The sequence below is a fragment of the Acinonyx jubatus genome, chromosome D4 (genome assembly GCF_027475565.1).
Source record: "Acinonyx jubatus isolate Ajub_Pintada_27869175 chromosome D4, VMU_Ajub_asm_v1.0, whole genome shotgun sequence".
Lineage (NCBI taxonomy): Eukaryota > Metazoa > Chordata > Mammalia > Carnivora > Felidae > Acinonyx > Acinonyx jubatus.
This window is the reverse complement of record NC_069391.1, coordinates 34,866,479-34,888,200: the sequence shown is the minus strand read 5'-3', so window position 1 is coordinate 34,888,200 and position 21,722 is coordinate 34,866,479. Positions and strand designations below refer to the sequence as shown.

The 21,722-nt window shown below is 42.2% G+C and overlaps 1 protein-coding gene across 2 annotated transcripts in view; it reads right to left on the bottom strand.

Moving 5' to 3' along the window:
- FBXO10 (F-box protein 10) overlaps nucleotides 1–21,649 on the bottom strand; it is a 54,774-nt gene extending 33,125 nt beyond the window's left edge. The window contains exons 1-2 of one of the 2 annotated variants that reach the window (XM_027039459.2): nucleotides 21,430–21,649; nucleotides 18,715–18,833 (exon numbers count right to left, since the gene is read on the bottom strand). In XM_027039459.2, the coding sequence (XP_026895260.1) occupies nucleotides 18,715–18,789 (75 nt within the window). In that variant the 5' untranslated portion in view covers nucleotides 18,790–18,833; nucleotides 21,430–21,649. The remainder of the gene's footprint in view (nucleotides 1–18,714; nucleotides 18,834–21,429) is intronic. The other variant, XM_027039460.2, reaches the window with a different exon arrangement.
- Between the last annotated feature and the right edge of the window lie 73 nt (nucleotides 21,650–21,722).

Below are 21,722 nucleotides of genomic sequence, written 5' to 3'. Positions count from 1 at the left end.
TTACCACCTAAGTATGTCTCCTTAGATACTAGAATCTGTTTTGTCCTCAGGTTTTCAGGTCGATGTGTGTTTGATTCTCGTTCCCCCCACAGGTTCTCCATCCATCCTCCCCCCCCCTTTTTTTTTTACAAGTTGCCTGTCGAAGAACCTCAACCATCTGACCAGTTTCTCAGTCTGAATTTTGCTGACTATATGCTTTCTCAAGAGTTCAATTTGTTACCCTATCGTCTGGATTTCCTGCATATTGGCAGCTGGATCCAGAGGCTTCAGCAGGCTCAGGTTTGATCTCTTTAGCAAGCCTACCAGTGGCATTGTGTCTTTTTATCATAAAGTATCCACAATCCTGGCTGTCTCTTTTTTGATGTTCGTATTCACCAATGCCCAATGCTTAGACACATAAATTTATTGGAGGTAACAAAATGGTGATGCTCTACTAACTGTATCACTGGGTTCATTTCTTTGCTGAAGTAATTGCATTAGGAGATGCTGCTCCTCATCTAACATTTGGTTATCCAATTTTACTGTACACTTAGGAAAGGCCTCTTTCCTTTTATTTTCCAGGTTTCAAGACAAAGAACTAGTTCCCTGTTATTCTTTGAAGGTAACTAGCATGTGTGTGTGCGTGCGTGCGTGTGTGTGTGTGTGTAAACCATTAGTACGAACTCATGGCTTTAAACCTATTTTAAAGGGTTCAAGTCTGAAATTACTATTCTTACTGAAGCTCAAATTGAGCCATCTTTGGCCTCAATTTGGTTCCTCAGTCATTTTGATACAACTTCAGTCATCTTCGATAGCTTCCTTGCTATGTGGTGTCAAGATGTCCCTGACTCATTTTCTACATTTACTGCCCAGACATGGCATCAGACATTTCTCTAAGAATTTGTGCTTTTTTTTTTTTTAAATGTTTATTTATTCTGAGGGAAAGAGAGCACAGGTGGGGCAGGGGTAGAGAGAGAGAGAGAATCCCTCTATGCTCTCAGCGCAGAGCCTGCCATGGGGTTCGATCCCATGAACCTGAGCCAAAATCAAGAGTTGGACGCTTAACCGACCGAGCCACCCGGGGTGCCCCAAATTTTTTTTTTGAAGTTTTATTGAGATAATTGTAGATAATTGTAGGTCCACATGCACTTGTAAGAAATAAGAGACAGCTCTTGCATACATTCCTAGTTTCCCTCAGTGGTAACATTGTGCAAGACTATGATCACAGCCAGCATAGTGACACTGGCACAATCTACCACCTTAATCAGATCTCCCGTTTCACTTGTACTCATTTTTGTGTCTGTATTACGTTCTATGCAATCTTACCACTCGTGTAGGATCCTGTATCCACTCCCACAGTCAAGACGCCGAAAAATTCTGACACAAGATCCCTCGTGTTACTCTTTTATGATCACACCTACCACCCTGCTGACTCCTCTTCCCTGTTCTTAATCCCTGACAACCATTCATCTGTCTCCCATTTCTAAAACTGTGTCACTTCAAAGATATGTGTAAATGGAATTATACAATACCTAATCTCTTGGGATTGGCTTTTTTGCACTCTGCATAATTCCCTGGAGATTCATTCAAGTTGTGTGCATCAGTACTTTGTTCCTCTGTAAAGCTGAGGAACATTTCACGGTGTGGATGTGCCACAGTGCACATCTGCAGAATCTTGACAAGTGCATTCACGCATATAATCTCAAACCGTATCAAAAATAGAATATTCCCTCATGACTCTTCTGTCAATTCCTACCCCAAATCCCAAGAGGCAACCATTGTTGTGACTTTTCTACTATAGATTAGTTTTGTCTGTTCTAGAATTTCATATAAATGGAAACACGCCATATGTATTCTTTTGTGTTAAGACTTCTTTTGCTTAGTATAACATTTTTGATACTTATTCATTTTGTTGCATGTATCAGTAGCTCGTCCCTTTTTATTGCTCAGTAGTTATTTCATTGTACATTAATATAGCACAGTTTTAAAAAATCAGTTCTCCTATAGATGGAAAACTGAACTGTTTCCAATTTGTGGTGATTATGAATAATGCTGTTAGTATTCTTAGGCAAGTGCTTTGTGGACATATGTTTTAATTTCTCTTCAGTAAATACCTACAAATGGAATTGCTGGGTCTTTTTTCCAAAGAAGTTGCACATTTTACACTCTTACCGAGAATGTGTAAGAAATACTGTTGCTTTACAACTTCACTACCATTTATGGTTGTTGGTCTAATTCTATCATTCTGGGGAGATGTAATGGCATCTCATTTTGGTTTTAATTCTCACTTCCCTCATGACTAATGATGTTGAGCACTTTTTCATGTACTTACTGCCATTCATAAATCTCCTTTTAGAAGGGTGTTAACATTTATTTTTTTCTAGTTGGGTTTTTTTTTATTATTCAATTATAGGATTTTTTAATATAATCTTTGCCAGATAGATGTTCTGTGAATATTTTCTCCCAGTCTGTAGCTTATCTTTTCATTTTCTTAATGGTATCATTTGATGAGAAGTTTTAAATTTTGATGAAATCTAATTCACCTTTTTTATTTTATTTTTTAATTATTTGAAAGAGAGAAAGACAGAATGTGAGCATGAGTTGGGGAGGGGCAGAGGGAGGGAGAGACAATCCTAAGCAGGCTCCACCCCCAGTGCAGAGCTTGATGTGGGGCTCAATCCCACGACCCTGGGATCATGACCTGAGCTGAAACCAAGAGGTGGATGCTCAACCAACTGAGCCACCCAGGCACTCCTCACCTTTTTAAAATGATGCCTTTTAACTGAGAAGCCTTTGCTAATTCCCATGTCATGAAGATATTCCCCCATATTCTAAAAGTTTTGTGGTTTTAATTTTTACATTTTGATCTATGATCCATCATGAATTAATTTTCGCTATGGTACGAGGTAGTGATTGAAATTAATTTTTTATGTGAGTATTCAGTTATTCCAACACCATTTGCTGAAAAGAACCTCCTCTCCCCAGTTGGTTTGTTTTGGTGCCTTTGTCAAAAATCAAATGACAACAGTGTGGGTCTATTTCTGGGTGATTTATTGTTTCATGGATCTATTTGTTAATCCTTATGACAGCACCACACTAGCACTATGCTTCTGACACTTTTCCTTTTATGAAATGTGCTTCTGGTGTCAAGTCTAAGAACACTTCACCTAGCTCTGAATCCTGAAGACTTTCTCCTGTGCTTTTCCTAAAATATTTTGTATAATATTAATTACAATTAATTATATTAATTATATTAATATATTAATATTAATTATATTAATTATTAATTATTTATATTTATTAATTTATATTATATTATATATTATTTTATATATTATTTATATGTATATATAATTAATTATATAATTATTATAATAATTAATAATTAATTAATAATATTAATTATATTAATATATAAATATTATTAATTATATAATATAATTATATTAATTATAATATTTTTATAATATTAGTTTTTACATTTAGGTCTGTGATCCATTTTGATTTAATTTTCGATTAAAGTGTAAGGCTTAGGTTGAAGGTTTGGGTTTTTTGTTTTTGTTGTTTTTTGTTTTTTGGCCTATGGTTGTCCAACTGTTCCAGCACTGTTTGTGGAAAAGACTATCCTTTCTCCATTGAATTGCTTTTGCACTTTTGACAAAAATCAGTTGAGTTTATTTCTGTCCTGGTATCTTTCTTTTTTTAATATTTTTAAAATGTTTATTTATATTTGAGAGAGAGTGAGACAGACAGAGAGGAGGGGCAGTGAGAGGGAGACACAGAATCTGAAGCAGGCTTCAGGCTCTGAGCTGTCCGCACAGAGCCTGACACGGGCTCAAACCCATGAACTGCGATACGAGATCATGATCAGATGCTTAACCAACTGAGTCACCCAGGTACCCGTATCCTGGTATCTTTAAATGGAAGCACTATTTCAAGACCACAACCAGGGTATTAATGATGTTTACTTCCACCCTGTTTCTAAGGCCTCTCAGTAGACTTCTATTTCCTCTATTAGATTGAGGGGTTCTTTGGGGATAGGGACTGGATACTTTGACCTCAGAAGGCTCAATACCTGGTCTGACCCCCTTTTCTACTCCAACTATTCAGGGCAACAGAACAGACAAGAAAATCATTCTAAGCAACAGGATACCTAGTTTAGGATACTAGACAGGATATTAGACAGGATACTCTAAAACCAGGTCCACTCTCCCCAGATACGACGAGAGTGAGACTGGTTTTTCCCAGGTTCTGGGTTCTTACAGGAAATGATGACAATAAGTAAACCAGAGGAGATAACTACATGATTTATTATTACCCATAACTGACTTGACCAGAGTCAATGGGAAAAGAAACAGGTCAGCAGAACTTTTGGTAAGATTAAGTTAACCCTTCTATATATATTTAACTCTCACAGAACTCCTTCTTTCCCTCACGACTTCCTATCTTTGTATTCCACATCCCTCTCAAACTTCTTCCCAGACCTTAGGTGGCTCTGCCTCTAATTACTCATTTCCCAATTTGAATGTTGCTCTTCTCATTATGATGTCATTTGCATGAAGAAGGAGCTCTGATGCCAGGGCCACTCTGAGTGGGTTAGATGTAGTTCAGTTTCAATTAGGCCCTCTCTTCCAACTGTTTTTGGCTCACTTCACTCATAAGATAACAACAATAGGGGTGCCTGGGTGGCTTAGTCGGTTAAACGTCCCATTTTGGCTCAGGCATGATCTCATGGTTCATGGGTTCAAGCCCTGTGTCGGGCTCTGTGCTGACAGCTCAGAGCCTGAAGCCTGCTTCCCATTCTGTGTCTCCCTTTCTCTCGGCCCCTCCTCCATTCATGCTCTGTCTCAGAAATAAATAAACATTAAAAAAAAAAAAGATAACAACAACAAAATTATTTTGCTGTTTTCCCATTAGGTCTTGGTGACCTGTACAGGGTTCTCTGAATTCAGTGACTTCATCTATCACATTGCTTCTAGCTGGTCTTGACCCTTCACACAGTCCCTTTCTTGTGACTAGCTCAGATACAGCCTCCTTCTCCCAAATACTAGATGCCTCTCTAATCGTCTGTGTCCCATATGGTTTACATTTATCTTTTTCAATTTTTTAGCTCCCTATTAGAAGGAGCTCATTTATAATACTTTTTAAGCTGTCTTTGCTTCGCCTGTTTTTTCATTATTTTGCACTTCAATGTAAAATCATCAGAAGAACACTATTATCCTCATTTTAACAAGTTCCTATATGAAAGCATGTAAATTATCAACCACCCAAGTATTTCTTCCCAAAGGGTTATCTTCTTTTTTTAAAGTTTATCTATTTTGAGAGGAGGGGGGTTGCAGAGAGACGGAGAGAGAGAATCCCAAGCAGGTTCCGCACTGTCAGAGCAGAGTCCAATACAGGGCTCGAACTCACAAACCGTGAGACCATGACCTGAGCAGAAAACCAAGAGTTTTGCCTTGTGGTGCACAGGAGAGAGGGGCACGAAAGAGAAAGAGAATCCTGCACCATCAGCGTGGAGCCCAGTGTAGGCTCGATCTCATGAACCATGATATCATGACCTGAGTTGAAATCAAGAGTCCGACACTCAACCAACTGAGCCACCCAGGCGCCCCTTGAAGGAGCATCTTTTGATCATTAAGAGCTTTGATTTATCTCTTATGCTCCTTGTTCTTTGTCTCTACCTCCCACTTCCCAAGTTATTAGCTTCTCTGATTTGAACTGTATGGTGTTCTTCCTGGAAGCACCATACACTGTGTACTTTCTGACATGCCTTATCCATGATGTTCTTTCCTTCCACTAGGGACAACTCTGATAGCTGTTTGAGAGTGGATCAGCTAACCTTAAGGGACCTAACCTGTATAGCCTTCCAGGTGAGAGACTCCCATATGGCCTTTTGTAGATCTGCCCGGTAGGGCCTCCTCTGGGACCTATTGCTAATGGTCACTATACCCAAATTACAACTACTCACCCTGATAACCACATCTTACCTCACTGCTGACTTGAACCTTGTTCATTATATAACAGCCAACCTACCGTATGTATGCCCCATGTGACATCTCACAGCACCCAGCACTGTCAACTTCTATCCCAGATGAGTTTTCCCAGTTACCATAGCAGTCCATCAATAAGCAATACACTGGGTCACCACAACTGCATTATAGAGACTACAGCAAGAACCAAACATACTATCGAATACCTGCACAAACTACATGCTTAATAATAGTGTTTTTAAGTAAACGAATAAGCAGAGGTCAATTTCCATCATGCCCCCACCCCAATTTTTAGTTAATTTATTTTTGTAAACTTACGTAAATTTACTATGTAAACCCAGTTTCAAAGACCTTCCCTCTCCATTCAAGTTTCCTGTATCCAATACAGAAACTCCCGTGTAGAAATTCTTAAAGTTCCACGGTGAATAAAAAAAATTAAATAATAAAAATCCCTTTTATTCCTTGGTTCCTTTGTTTTGTCAATATAGCCCTTATGGAGTGTGGGGGATACTGGGATGAGAAAAAAGTGATAGAAAATGGACAACCTAGGACAGAAAGAATTGGAGCACTGCAGCTTACAGAGCTCAAAAGGAAAGAACATCTTTTATTTTTTTGAGAGACAAAGAGAGAGCATGAGCCAGGAGAGGGGCAGAGGGAGAGAGAGAATCTTAAGCAGAACATTAACATTAAGAAAGAACATTTTTAAACCAGACTTGGTGAGACTTCCCATAACAGTGGTTCTTAAAATGTGACTCTTGACCACCTATCTCAAAATCACCCGGGGCCTGTTCCTAGCTCCACTTCGCATCTTCAGAATGAGAATCTTTGGAGTGAAACCAATTATCTGCATGCTTATCAGGCTTCCTGGTGAACACATAAAAAGGGCCCCTATTCCAAACTTTGGTGCAGCATCCTCAATGAATGGCTCTCCTCAACTTTCAACCTTCTGGGTGATACGGCCCTCCTTGTATCATCTTGAAGTCAGAAGACCTGGACCGTGTTGTATGAAACCTTGAGCAAGTCACTTAATACCCTGGGCTACAGTTTCCTCATATATAAATTGGAGACCTTGATACTACCCCCAAAGGACAGCTGTAAGAATGAATAAGACCCAATGCACCTTGTGTTGGTAATCAGTGCTTTTCACCAACTATTCCCAGTTTCCCCTCCTGGGCACTTGATAGGATTGCACCAGTCCTTCCTATGGTTGGGTGGGGCCACATAGCTAGTATTAATCAATGAGTTTTTTTGTGTTTTAGAGAGACAGAGACAGAGAGAGAGAGAATATATTAGTTGCGGAATGGGGCAGAGAGAGGAGAGAGAATCCCAAGTAGGCTCCACACTCAGCACAGAGCCCCATGTGAGGCTTGATTCCACAACCCTGGGATCATGTCCTTAGCTGAAATCAAGAGTTGGATGCTCCACCGACTGATCCACCCATGTGTCCCAATCAATGAGTTTTGAGTAGAAGAGGTATGTGCTACTTCTCGACTATGCAAGATCATCCAGAGCTCTGTTTTTCTCTGGCATAGCAACTGGCAACATTTGCGATGATGGCTACTCTGGTAGGATAAGCAGAATCCCCATGCTGACCCAAAATAGACGCATACCATTTATAAAATATAATCCTTTGTTTTGGGTTAAGGCACTAAGAATCTGGGGACTGTTACTACAGTATAACCTAGCCCTTCTCGACTGATAGAGCATGTGAAACTCTAAAGGGCACTAGTATGAAGCCCTTGGACACCATGAGATTGCCCATTCCATGGCTTGTCTGCAGCAACTTCAGTGTATTTCCTACAACTGAGCCAAAATCTAGCTCTTAGTTACTTCCTCAGTTAGTCTCAGTTCTGTTACCCCGGGACCACTGGAATTCTGTTCTCTTTTACATGTTGCATGTTTGGCATAGGCCTTGGATGCCAAACTTGGAAGCTTGTACTCTGTTTAGTGTAGGTTGCTCAGGAGGGGAGTGGCCTGATCAGAGCTATATTTCAAGGAGATTCATCCAGCAGAGGTATGTCAGGTAGAACGGTGAGGGCAGAAACTCACAACTTTGCAAATATAAAATGACAGTTTCTTTCCCTTAGGATGATGTGAGGGTCTCCAGGAGATTTGGGGCAAAGGTGCCTGCCAGAGAAACTATTGGAACTTCAGTTTGCTCAGGATTCCAAGAAGCCTACCCAATAGTGGAAAGCTAAGGGTCTCGTAGCAGGCCTGTCAAGGGAAGGAAGACATGCCAGCAGGGGATTTTCTACCCTTCAGCACTTGCCTTCCTCCAAACTTGTCCATGTCCTCAATGCTAGCAATACCTCACGGGCTGAATCTAGAATGAGGCTGACAATTCTACCTTCAGAACCCCTCTGAACTCAAAGAGTATTTCCTTTTATTCAACCGTCCCATTCCCTGTTGTTCCATTTGGCTTTATTTACTGTATCTTTACACTAATCCATGGGGATTCATGCAGCAATAGGGATTTCCATAACCAGGTAACACTTAAAAAAAAAAGGTATTCAAGTTTTGCCCTTCCTTTTTGCCATTGGGGCCTCTGAGCTATGGAATTAAAAGTAACAAGTGTCCCCCAGGGCTCATGCACCTGGAGTGTGAGCCTGTAAGGAGCTGGAGAAACGACAGTGGGCACTTGTTTGGGATAGGAGGGAGCAGATCCTGTGGTAGGGCTCAAGCTGTTTCCCTTTGTTTGTGTGTTCCCAAGAGTGTGAGAACTTAGGGCTTCTGTGTGGCACCCTCCTAACCCTCTGGGCCACCTGGTGTCCCCAGCCTCAGTGGGTGGGCAGAGGCCACCCTCCTGGGAGGTGAGTCCCTTAAGACTTGGTTCTCAACAAGCAAGCTCTACTGCTTCCCAGCCCTGTGATTTTGAGATAAATACTTTAACTTCTCTGAGCCTATTTCCTCATCTGTAAACAGGCTAATGATGGCTGTCCTGCAACAGCTCATGAGGATTTTCAGAATTTCCAAAGACAAATAATCGTTTATTCAACAAATAGTCATAGATTGTTTACTGTTGTGCTAGACATTATTTTAAGTACTAACAAGCAATAAACAAGACAGAGTCCCTACCTTTAGAGACAGACAATACATTTTAAAAATAATAACACTGGGGAGCCTGGGTGGCTCTGCTCTCAGCACAGAGCCTGCTTTGGATCCTCTGTCCTCTCTCTCTCTGCCCTTCCCTGGCTTGCGCTCTCTCTCTGTCCCTCTCAAAATAAATACACTTAACAAATAACAAAAGCATAAATGCTATAAGGAGAAATAAAGCAGGCTAAGGGGTATGCGTGCACATGTGCCATTTTAGATAGCGTTGTCAAGGAAGGTCTCTGAGGAAGTGACATTTGAACAGAGACCTGAATGACATTTAAAGTCACGGGATGGGATGAGATCACTAGAGAGAAAGAGAGAGAAGTCTGATGACCAAGTCCTCGCCAGCCTAACACCTAAAGGGCATGAAATGGAATAGGAGTCCGCAAAAGAGAAATCGGGGGTGAATATTGGCCAGTTTGCTGTGCGTCATGATGGGCAGGCAAGGTGGGGTCAGGACTAAAACCTTTAGTAACATCTATATATTTCACCTAGGCTTCTGTGAGGGGATTTGTGGGGTGGGTGGGAGGGACACGAGGGAGTGCCACGTTACACCACAAGGACTACCCGTGTGAAACGCCAGAGGGTGTATGCAGATGTAGACTGGCCAGGTGACTCAGTGTCTGAATACCTACCATGAGGAAATTCACTGTGATGAATTAGACACACTCTCTGCCCTCAAGGAGCTTTTTCTAAATAATATGCTTTTCTTTATTGTGTACCTCTCCTGAGCAAGTCTCATAAGGGCAGAAACTTTGTATCATTGCTTTGTATTATGCCTGGAACTCTGTCCTGCCCGTCATAGGCGCTCAATAAACATTTCCCAAATAAATGAGTAATCACCATCATCATTATCTGGTATATTAGAATAGCTGAGACTATTAGCCACAGAATTCCTTCTGTGACATAGATCCCTATGGAATAAAAAAATAAGTAAATAAAACTCAAGTACGTAGTCCACACTTAAAATGTATAAGACTGTGTGGTGAACACTGTGAGCAAATCAGGAATAAGACAAAGATCCTATCCTCAAGTCTGGTAGGAGACAAAGGTATCTCTACCCAAAAAAACAACCCCCTAAAAAAAAAACAAAACCACAGAATATGTGAAAAATTACTCAGCTGCCATAAGAGGGAAAGCCTTTGTTTAAAGACTATAAATGTGACCTCCAGCTAGGGAAATCAGCCAATAGTAACAGAAAGTAACAAAAACAGCAACAGCTATCATTTACTAAGCACAAATACTTGAAGGACACCACATTAAGCATTTTTCATGCATTATTTCATTTTATTCTCTCAACATTCCTTCAAAGCCCTACAACTCAGAATGCTGTTCCTAGGACCTAGAAGCTGGTTAGAAATGCCAACTCTTGGGAGTCGGTAGAATGTCCGACTCTTGGTTTTGGCTCAGGCCATGGGCTCACGGTTTCATGAGTTTGAGTCCCATGTCAGGCTCCGTGCTGGGATTCTCTGTCTCCCTCTCTCTCCTCCCCTCCCCGACTTGTGCTGTTTCTGGCTCTCTCAAAATAAATAAAAAAGACTTAAAAAAAAAAAAAAAGAAATGCCAAATCTTGGGCACTGTCCCATTACCAATGGATCAGAATTGCCATTTTAACAAGGATCACCAGGGCACTGATGGGCACACTTATGTTTGAGAAGCACTGACCTAAAGTATTACTGTCTTCATTTTACAAATGAAGAAACAGTCTGGGAGAAACTAATGTGACAAACGACTTACCCCAAATCACTTTGCTAGAGTGCAGCAGAATCCCCTTGTGAACCAGGTCTGACCCCAAAGACTAGGTTTTTAACAAGAGCGGGCATCTGAGCTGCACTCTGAGATATGGGTAGGGCTGGGGCATCCAGAGAATGCAGAAAAGGAGACCATAGGCAGAGGAAAAGAGTGTCCACAAAGCTGCAGGGTAAGAAACCTCTAGCCAGGCTGAGTACACGGGAAGAAGCTCAGTCTGGCTGCAGCTCCAGAAGCCTGAAAGAGTCAGGAAGAAAGACCAACTGGTCAGTTCACAGAGCTTTCGTTAACTTGGAAGTCAGTGGGGAACTGTGCTGAGTTCCAGCACAAAAGAACCTACCCCATAACAAGAGGACTCAAAAGGCTTCTAGTTTGGGTTCTGCGACTTCCTCACTGGGTAATCTTGAACACAGGGGACTCCACAACTCAGCTTTGTACATTATGCAAACAGCTTTCATGTTCTTCATTGTTTACTGAAGAAAATGCACTTACTTCCTACCCAGAGAAGACCAAATCAGTGTCAAAGTGGCAAGAATTTTGCTTTTAATAAAGAAAAAATGCGAGGGGGGGGAGGATCTAGAACAGCTCAGAACTCTAGTATGCACAAAGGGGGAAAAAAGATATATCTTCTCACATTATGAAGCATACTAAACACCAGTGTAAGTAACTACACACTGTATTAAGCAGTTGTAACAGGTTCATGATTTTAGATCTTTCTTCAAATATAAGTAAACTTTTCTAGAGTTCTGTGGATTTTAGTCTGAAAGTACACAGAGTAAAATACTGTAAACCAAGAAAGAGCCCTGCATATATACCTACACATGTACTATTGGAAATGAGACAAAACCTAAAACTTTGAAGATGACAAACATCTCAGCTGGGCTTTTCATCATTTCTTCAAACCTCAGCTCTTCAGCAGCCTGAAAAATAACCAGCTGTTTCTTATTTCAGCTTTGAAATTTGATGGCACAGACCAGAACGCTGTGTTTTGATGTGTGTTTGGTGTTGAGCGTGGCTGGGAGCCCTGAGGGCCCTCTCTCCCTCCTTCAATGCACTGCCCATCCATTGCTGTTCACCTACAGAGTGCACTGGGGTGGGAATCCCAAAACCTGGGTTTTAGTCCTGATTCTAATAAACTAAGTGACCTTGAGGGGGCAGGAAAAGGTGTGTTGAGGACTAAGTACCAGGTGCTTTTTATGTTATCTCAAGGAGCAATTAACACAACTTAAGAGGCAGTGGCTTCTTATCCACAGTTCCAGGAATAAAGTGCCTCTGCTCTTCAGTTAGTAAGCAAGACAGCTGTGGTTCCTAACCTGGACTGAGTCCAAAGTCTCTGTTCTTTCCACTACAACAGCCTGCCTCCTGGTTCCCTTCCTGAGATTCAGGGGTTCTTAACTTGTGAAATCATGGTAGAGGACTTTCTAACCTCACTTTGCAGACACATAAGCTCACAGATCATGAAATATGAATGAATTTAATCCTGCAATTATTATGCAGTGTTAGAGCACTGGGACTCTTGGCAGGCACAGTGTGTAGAGGGAACACCTGACCAGCTCCTTTCTCACCACCTCCTGCCCCCCCACTCAACCACACACCCGTTCCCAGCCATTTCTCCTTAATCAATCTCAGCTTGAGGCAATTCCACACCAAGTGATTATTGCTTTACACCAGAAATTACACATTCAATGGAGTCAGACCATCCTATGTCTCAGCTTCCTTATCTATAAAAGTGGGGATAATAATACCTTAGGGAGTTGTTGTGAGGATGAAATGAGGGAATGGATGGAAATCACTTAACATCGTGCCAGACACATCGCAAACACACAATAAATGGTGATGAATTCCTTCTCTCCTAGGACCCTTTTCTTTCCCTAAATGCCTTTCTTTCATTGTAATGTATTTGAACCAACCCTCCGACATCTTAGAAACAAAAATTAATTATAGGCAATAAGTTAGGGTTTTCTGTAGTGAGGTCAGGAACAAGGAGACCATGGAGGGAGGGGAGCTCCCTGGCCAACAATGCAGACACTGACACCAGGCCAAAGAGTGGGTGTGTTCTTTATTGTAACGGAGCCAACAAGTTTTGTAGCTGCTGACCATCCAATGACAAAGAGAGTGAGTTTTCTTTTCAGAACAAGTCATCAGCAGCAATGGAAATTCAACCACATGGGCACGGCTCCTAAGTTCTGAATATCTGTTCTAGTGAGTCTTCTGATCACAGCAAGTGCAAATAAGGGGTGGGGGGTGATTTATCATAAGGGTTTGTGTGGACTATTAAGGATAAAGGATTTTATAGAATAGGACCACAGTAGGGCTGGGTCTCCCAGAGTCTAGAATGAAAGGGCTGGATCAGCAGCTAGCCTGTGGGTCTTCGCTCACCACATGGCTCAGCCGCTCCCCAAGGGCTGGCTCCAATCTCCTTTCACCTGGAGTCTCTACACACTTTTCTCTACCTCAGTGCTTCTGCTTCCTCATAGTACCAGCTAGCCAGGACTCCTCAAAGGCCTGACTCTACCTCATGGCTTCTCTTTACATACCATGTCAGCTTCCATTTCTGTAGCTAAGTGCTCTTCTATAATCCCCAGTTCAAATTTCTAAGAACATGCATCTCTTTTCCACTAGTCATGTCATATCACAGGTCCTTGGTGAGCCTAGGAATTGGCTGTTTTTAGGTCTGACATCCAGCTCTGGCCCAGTAAGTTCTGTCTAGGGAGCAGGGACAGAGCAAGGTCTTATGGTAGAAAACATGGTTATGTGGGGATGACGTGAACAGAAGTTGTGGATGTAGAAGTTTCTCTTAGAAAGGCCATGGGAATGGCAAGCGCCACGGCTGACCTGTTGATTACACCTCTCCGCATATCAGACAGGCTCATGCTAGCTCTCCCTCGTCTCTGCTGCTGTGGACTACCAAGCTGTCCTCAGCCAACAATGCCAAAACACCCGCTGGCATTGGTTGGTGGTGAAGGAATGGTCTGACCAGACTCCTCCTTCCCTGTCAGTGGGCTCATGAGGAGGTGACGTCCTCCCACTTTTCCTTGTAGAGTTTAATTGAGTTAATTCCAATCACATCCTCTTTTTTCTGCATGTCACTCTTCCAAGCCACTACTTGGCACAGTGGACTGTGGTGGCTGTCACTTTTGTCTCCCAGCACACCTTCCCTCTTCTGGTTCCTTAGAGGAGCTCCACACACTCCCGCTCCATTTAGTCCAGTTAGAGGTGGGGCTGTCATTCATAGTGCCTCCGCCCTCCACCTCATCCTTGACCCAAGGTAGAATCAAAAAGATCCCATCCCTCCTGCCAGGGATGGGGACAACTCAGAAGAGTTCATCTGAGGAATGAAGCCGGATTAAGACAAGCAAGGCTGACTGACTGAGAGAGATGGAGAGGAGATAGTCCTAAAAAGATTTTTTTGAACTCTTGGATCCTGCTATGCAGTTTTCTAAGCAAACAGATTTTCTTTTTAGAGTTCAGGGAGTTCAGAGTCCTGACAAAATCATATCATTTTCTCAAGTAAATTCTTTGCTCTCTCACCTTTTTCCTCCCTCATTACATTTGTTCCATCTGTGGGTCCATATATGTGTCTAATCAAAGCTGGCACACTGTGTTACAACTAGTCTACCACAAGCAGGATGGGGATAAATAAGAGATCAAGTGGTCTAAGGTCCCCATACCATCCAAAAAAAGCACAGGGATATTTATCACTCCATAATTTATCAACTTTGGTTAAATTAAAGTTTCAAGGGTAACCATTAAAGGAGAGCAAGTGCAAAATGTCCAAACTAGAAAAAGAGCAAGTGACTAAAACTATCCCAAAAGAAGGGAAGAAAGAGCTAGAACAAAATGGAGTACTTGCAGGACAAATACATTAAAAGCATAAAATACGAAGACAGACGTAAACCTAAATACATCAGTGGTTATATTAAACAAATATAGACTAAATTTTCCAAAGAGACAAAAACAGGTGATAAAAAAAACAAAACCCACATGCTGCTTATAAAAGACAAATCTAAAACAGCACAGAAAGGATGAAATGAAACGGATGGAAAAAGATATACCTGGCATAGACTAACTAAAAACAGTTGGTGTAGCTACACTGGTATCAGATAAAATAGAATTTAAGGCCTCCCCTCCTCCAAACAAACAAACAGACAAACAAACAGACAAACAAAAACCCACCATTCTTTTACTAGAGATAAAAAAGGCAACCTCATAATGATAAAAGGTTAATTCACCAGGAAGATATAACTTCGTATTTGTGTACACTTGATAATAGGGCTCAAAGATATAATGCAAAAAATTAAAAGGTGAAATAGGCAAATTCATAACCATAGTTGGATATTTTAACACATTTCTCTCTGTAATAGCTAGAATAGATAAAAATAAACTACTAACAACAAAGAAGATTGGAATATAATTAATAAATTTGAATTCAATAACTGCTGAAGTCACATTACTTTCAAGCACACATGTAACATTTATAAAAATAGACCACAAAAAGAGCCCTAACAAAAATCTCAAAGGATTAAAATTATACAGAACAAACTCACTGACCATAATCACTTAAAAAAGATAACTAGAAAATACTTGTATGTTTGAAAATTAAGAAACACATTTCTAAGATACCTATGAGTCAAAGGGGAAATCACAATGGAAATTGGAAAACATCTGGAAATAAATGACTAAAATACCACATATCAAAACTCTGAGCACATACTAAGTACCATCTGGAGGACAATGTGCAGCCTAAAATAGAAAGAATAAAAAGGACAAAAATGAATGAACTTTTCAAGAAGTTTGGGGAAAAAAAAAACCCAAAATATTTCCAAGGAAAGAATGAAAAAAGAGCAAAACTTAATGAAAGAAAGAGAAAAACAACTTACTATGGAGAATATCAGTGAAGACAAAATTAGTTCTTTGAAAGTAACTTCTACTGAAACTAAAGAATTAAAGGGATAAAATATAAAAATGAACTGTAATGAGAAGGGGGACATCTCTGCAGACACTGAAAACGTTAAAATAACAAGGAAATATTATGAACAATTTTATATAAGTTTGAAACCTTAAAAGGAACCAATTCCTGGAAAAATATCACTTGATAAAACTAAAGAAGAAAAATTTTTAATTGTGTTGGAATCATTAAAAACATTGAATCTGGGGACTCCTGGGTGGCTCAGTTGGTTAAGCCTCAGACTTTGGCTCAGGTCATGATCTCACGATTTGTGAGTTTGAGCCCCGTGTTGGGTTCTGTGCTCACAGCTCAGAGCCTGGAGCCTGCTTCAGATTCTGTGTCTCCCTCTCTCTCTGTCCCTCACCTGCTCACTCTCGCTCTCTCTCTCTCTCTTTCAAAAATAAATAAAAATTAAAAAACATTGAATCTGTAGTCGAAAATAACACAACAAAAGAAAATACAGTTCCAGACCCTGATGGCTTCATCACCGAGTTCTCCCAAAAACTCAGGGGACCGTGGAAAAGAAACTAGAATGGATGGTGGAGGAGGAAGATAACGACTTTAGTTACACTTTTGCACTAGCTATAGCAGCAGAGATTGTAATTTGTCCCACTAACTTTCCTCTAGTAAGTTTTCCCAGAAATTGTGACCAACCAGAATCGGGGAGCTGTATCTGGATGGAGTAAATTTAACAAAAGAAAAGAATGTATTTCAATGGAGTGTAGAGAATACTATTAGTAACCTAACCAGTGTCTCTTTACTAGCTAGCATCCTCCCCAGATGGAGTGTCACATAGGGACTCACAGATGTCCCTTCAGAAAACTGCCACTTCACCTAGTTATACTTCTCCCCCATTCCTGCCCCCCATACTGCTTCCCTCATTCTCCTTTTCCTGAGCACTTTTCCCAATATACCACTTGAACAAGAATCCCCATTTCAGGCCCTGCTTCTAGAAAACAGGATCTAAGATATCACCATTTAAGAGGGTAAAAAGAGAGTCACAGAATAGGAAAAGATACTTTAAAAACACATAACTTGGTGCGCCTGGGTGGCTCAGTTGGTTAAGCACCTGTCTTCGGCTCAGGTCATGATCACATGGTTTGTGAGTTCAAGCCCCATGTCAGGCTCTATGCTGACAGCTTGGAGCCTGGAGCCTGCTTCGGATTCTGTGTCTTCTTCTCTCTCTGGCCCTCCCCGACTTGTGCTCTGTCTCTACCAAAAATAAATAAATGTAAAAAAAAAAAAAAAATTAAAAAAAACCACACACATAACTCAGGGCGTCTGGGTGCCTCTAACTCTTGATTTCGGCTCAGGTCATGAGCTCACAGTTTGTGAGTTTGGGCCCGGCATCAGGCTCCACGCTGACAGTGCTGGAGCCTGCTTGGGATCCTCTGTCTCCCTCTCCTCTGCCCCTTCCCTGCTTGCTAGTTCTCTCTCAAATACACTTTAAAATTTTTTGGAAAAAAAAAAACAAACTTAAAAAAACCCCATATAACTGACAAGGGACCACTAACCAAAAAAAAAAAAAAAAAAAAAAAAAAAAAAAACCTCCAAAAATTAATAAAAAAACTGAAAAGCAGGCAAAAGGCTTGAATTAGGCAGTTCACAAAAGAGGCCACCCAATTAATCAATAAAAAAGTGCTCAACATTAGTTATAACCAAGGAAAATAAAATTAAAACCACATAGGATATCACTCTAGGCCGACGAGAATAGTTTAAAAATTTTAAATAGACAATACTGAGTATCTGCAAGGATACAAAGCAGCTGGAGCTCTGACACGCTGCTGGTAAGAAAGTAAACTGCTACAATCACTTAGAAAACTGGAATTATCTAGCAAAGCAATTCCACTTTGACATATATAACCTAAAGAAGCTTCACAAACACAATAGCAAATGTCTAAGGATATGCTTGGCTGCACTGTTCTTGGTATTCAGAAGCTATAAGCAACACAAGTATCTAAACCATATGACACAAATTCAATGTGACATATATCATGAAACACTGTTAGCAATGAAAATAAGTGTGGTAACCTCATGGATGCAACACACAAACAAGAATGGCAAAAGTAGCAAACACAAAACACACACTACGGTAGGATTTTCTCTAAGAAATTAAAAAACTAGTAAAATTCAACTATACTGTTTTAGGGATGCAGATATAGGTGACAAAACTACAAAGAAAAACAAATGGTTATCACGAAAGTCAAAATAGTGGTTTCTTCTGGGAAGGAGGTTATGATTTGGAAGGGAGACTACTGAATATTGGCAATGTTCCACTTCTTGACATGGGCGGTGGTTCCCTGTATGTTTCCCTTATGCACATTTGAGGGGTTTCCTTGCATGCATTCTTGTTACAGCTAATATTTTTAAAGTTTAAAATAAAGACAATGAAACAAATATATCAATTATTGTTTGATTCTTAGAAAAGTTGAGGGAATTTCATTTTTAAATTAAAACCTTGTCCCCAAATCTTTAACAGGGTATATACCACTTAAATTTTGCAATAATGCCTACTTTTCTCCACTACAGGTGGAGAAACGGTCTCCTGGGAACAGATCGTTTTTGCCAAGAGTTACCAGAGGACCCCTCTTATACATGAAAAGTTGAATAGGCACACAAAGTTCTGGGGTAGCTAACTGCCATTCCTGAGAATCCTTGGTAGGCAGAATCCTGGAGGGAAAGTAGAACCAATTTGCCAAAAAGCCCTGGGTTAGGGTAAGGAAGGGACTGAATCTCCAAACCTTGACAAAAGGTTTGAAAAATAGGGAAATCTAGGTGGTCTGGGATGACCCTGACAAAGGCTGCTAGCACAAAAGGGTCCCATATGCCCCCAAAGGGAACTCATGGGAGGACTGGGGAAACCCAGCCTGGTGACATGCTCAACACACTGCCCAGAGTGAGGTGCTTTGGGGAGAATGGCTAAGCATGTGAGCACAAACTAAAAAAAGCTCTAACCTTGGAATCCAAGCATGGGATCAAGCTGGCGGGAACCTGGTCCAATAAGGGCGTTGAGCAGCAGTGACCACACATCCTTGGACCGTGCAGGACAGCTCTTCAATAGTGATACCATATAGCTGTGTCAGAAATAACAAGGTGGATGGACTGCTCAGACTCTGCAGTTCTCTCTCCTCTGGAGAGTGGAAGACTGACTTCTTTGGATCGTCTAAGTTCCCAGGAAGTTTGAAAGTAGGAGATATTGGAATTCTCACTAATGAGGGCATTAAAGAACTTAGGAGATGACTTGGAAAGATAAATTTTTGACTGCATTAGAACCCAACAGGTGAAACAAGACACACAGGTTAAACATCTGAAACAAACTCTTAATCAAATGGCTCTATTATCTACCTTTATACATGCAATACCATATGTATGAGTAGGAAACTAATATGTCACTCACTAAGCTAACACAAAGAGGGAAATGAGAGAAATTAGCAGGCATTTCAAACAGGGCCCATGACAGGTGACTTAAGAGAGGGTTCATTCACTAAGACAAATGGAAAGAACAAGGGCTTCTTGTACCCTCTATTATTACCATGTGGCTGAGGCACATAAAAGGAACTGGTTTCTTTCACATCTTCCTTGAAGAGCATCATTACTATGTGATGTCTTCTTGGTTGCCCAGGACACTCCCTCTCACCTGAGAGCTCTTGCTGGCTTCTAATCCACACCTTTATCAGAGCCCCACAGATCTGCCTGCCTCTTGCATGTGGGAATGTCCACAGATTATTCCCCCAAAGATTCCGAGTTCCCCAAACCAGGGTCTATCTTCGTTTTTATCTGTTTCTGCTTATTCCCACTCTTCTTGGGCCTGGAACCAATACATACTTGTTAAAGGAAAGAATAAAGGAGGAAGGAATAGTATGAACACACTGCAACTGAAAAAAAAAAATTGAGGGCCACCACCAGAGTACAGACACCCACAGCGAACTGGGGACTGCTTGACCACATTTTACTTAACAGCTACTTGTGCTATCATAAAAACAATTCTTCTGATAACCATGGAAACCAAAACGAAGGCACTGTGGCGAGGGTGGCTCTTTTCAGAAATAATACACAATAAGAGGCCTGAAACCAGAAAGACAAAGAAATCCAAGTGCTCCAGGCCAGAAGGAAATCCTTTCCTAAAAGCCCTGACAAAGCAGCATTTTCTTCAGTTTCCAGAGGTTTCAAGAAAGGCTCAGGGACTGCCTTGACAGATCATGAAATAATTCAGACCTCTCTATGTGCTTCTGTCTCTTGGGGCCAGCTGCTAAGGCAAAAGCTCGCTGGGAGACAGAACTTATTGTTATCATAAAATGTATTGAGAACAAGCAAAGGGAGAGAAACATATTTCATCTCTAGCTCCTAGTAGGTGTACAAGCACACAGTAGGTGCTCCATAAATACCTGCTGAGTAATGAAGAATCAGGTTAGGACTAAGGGGAAGCACAGCATCTGGTTAACAGTGTGTGTTCTTTCTACCACCTAGGGCCAACAACCTGTTGGGTGCTGAGGCCTGAAGTCCTGTCCTCATGCTGGGTCCAGTTTCTCCATGTGCAAGAGGAGACAGCTGGATTAGACAGTTTCCCAGGCATCTTCCTACTCTAACAGTCAATCACTGTACTGTGCTTTTTTTGGTGGCAGCACATGCCTGGCACTTTTCTTTCCCCTCAGAGGGAATCTGATACCCATCTGCTCCAGTACATTAATGTCCCCATCCTGCCTGACTCATTTGGTAGGAACAACAGGTTCACATGCCAGTGGTAAATGAGAAGGCAAAGGGGGCCCAGAAAGAGAAACAGGGAAAGGATCCCACTTGGCCTCTTTCTTAGGAAACCAAAGCAGCACTCTTTTTAGCACTAACTATTGGGAAACTGAAGTGCGATTATTCTAAACACCTCTCACGCGAAGCACTCTCTAGCTTACTAAATTAATTGAATAATATTTATATGAAAAGGACTATCCATTGAACATTTCTGTGCCGGACACTGTGCTAAGCTCTTTATACTGAACTTCACAGCAACCTCATGAGCTAAGTATTATTATTATCGTCTTTTAACAGATGAGGGGTCTGTCTGGCTCAAGGTCAACAGCTGATAACTGGTAGAACTAGGACTTGAACCCACGTCTAACTTACTCCAGAGTTCCGGCTCCTCCCATGGCTTTCCCACCCGTGCTCCGCCGTAGTCCTATGAGGGAGGCAGAGCAGGTGTTACCACCTTTACTTTAAAGATGGAGAAACAGACTCTCCGAGAGGCTTGCGATTTGCACAAAACACAGGGGACACTTAATAGTAGCTGCCCGGTCCCAGACCAGTGCCCCAGCATTCCTGGGAGGGGGGCTCTTCCCACCCCAGGAGTCGGCTTCTTCCTCTTGGACTTCGCGTACACACTCGCAAAACCTCAAGGCTGAAGGCAACCGAGGAGATCCACCTTTCCAGCCGGGTCGTTTTACAGGAGGGGAAAACGAAGCACTAGGCGCGGCTGAGCCTCCAGGTGCCAGCAGAGCGCGGGGCCGCGGGCGGCCTGAGGGCACCCTCTCCCGGTCCCGCCAGGGCCAGGTGCTCAGCTTCTGCCAGGACCGAGCGGCGCCGCCAGGCGCCCGGGCCGCCCCCTGCTCCGGGCCCCGGGCATCCCGGGGACGCGCGCGGAATAACTTCGCCCTCAGCCTCCGCGGGCCGGCCTTCTCTTACCTTGCCGGGAGCTCCCCGGAGCGCTCGCCCACAGCAGTCCGGGCCGCGGGAGCCGAGCCGGAGCCAGAGCCGGAGCCGGAGCCGGAGCCGAGCCGCAGCCGAGCCGTGAGGACTGCGGCGCTCGGCCAGGGGCGGGCGGACGCGGCGCGAGAGCCCCGCCCGGAGGCGGACAGCTGCGGGGCTCGTGCGGGCGGGCGCCGTCACGTGACGCGCGAGGCGGGGGATGCCGGGAGCCAGGCGGGCTGGCGGCCGGAGCTGGGCTCCCCGACCACCGCAGCGGACAAGGAGCCTGG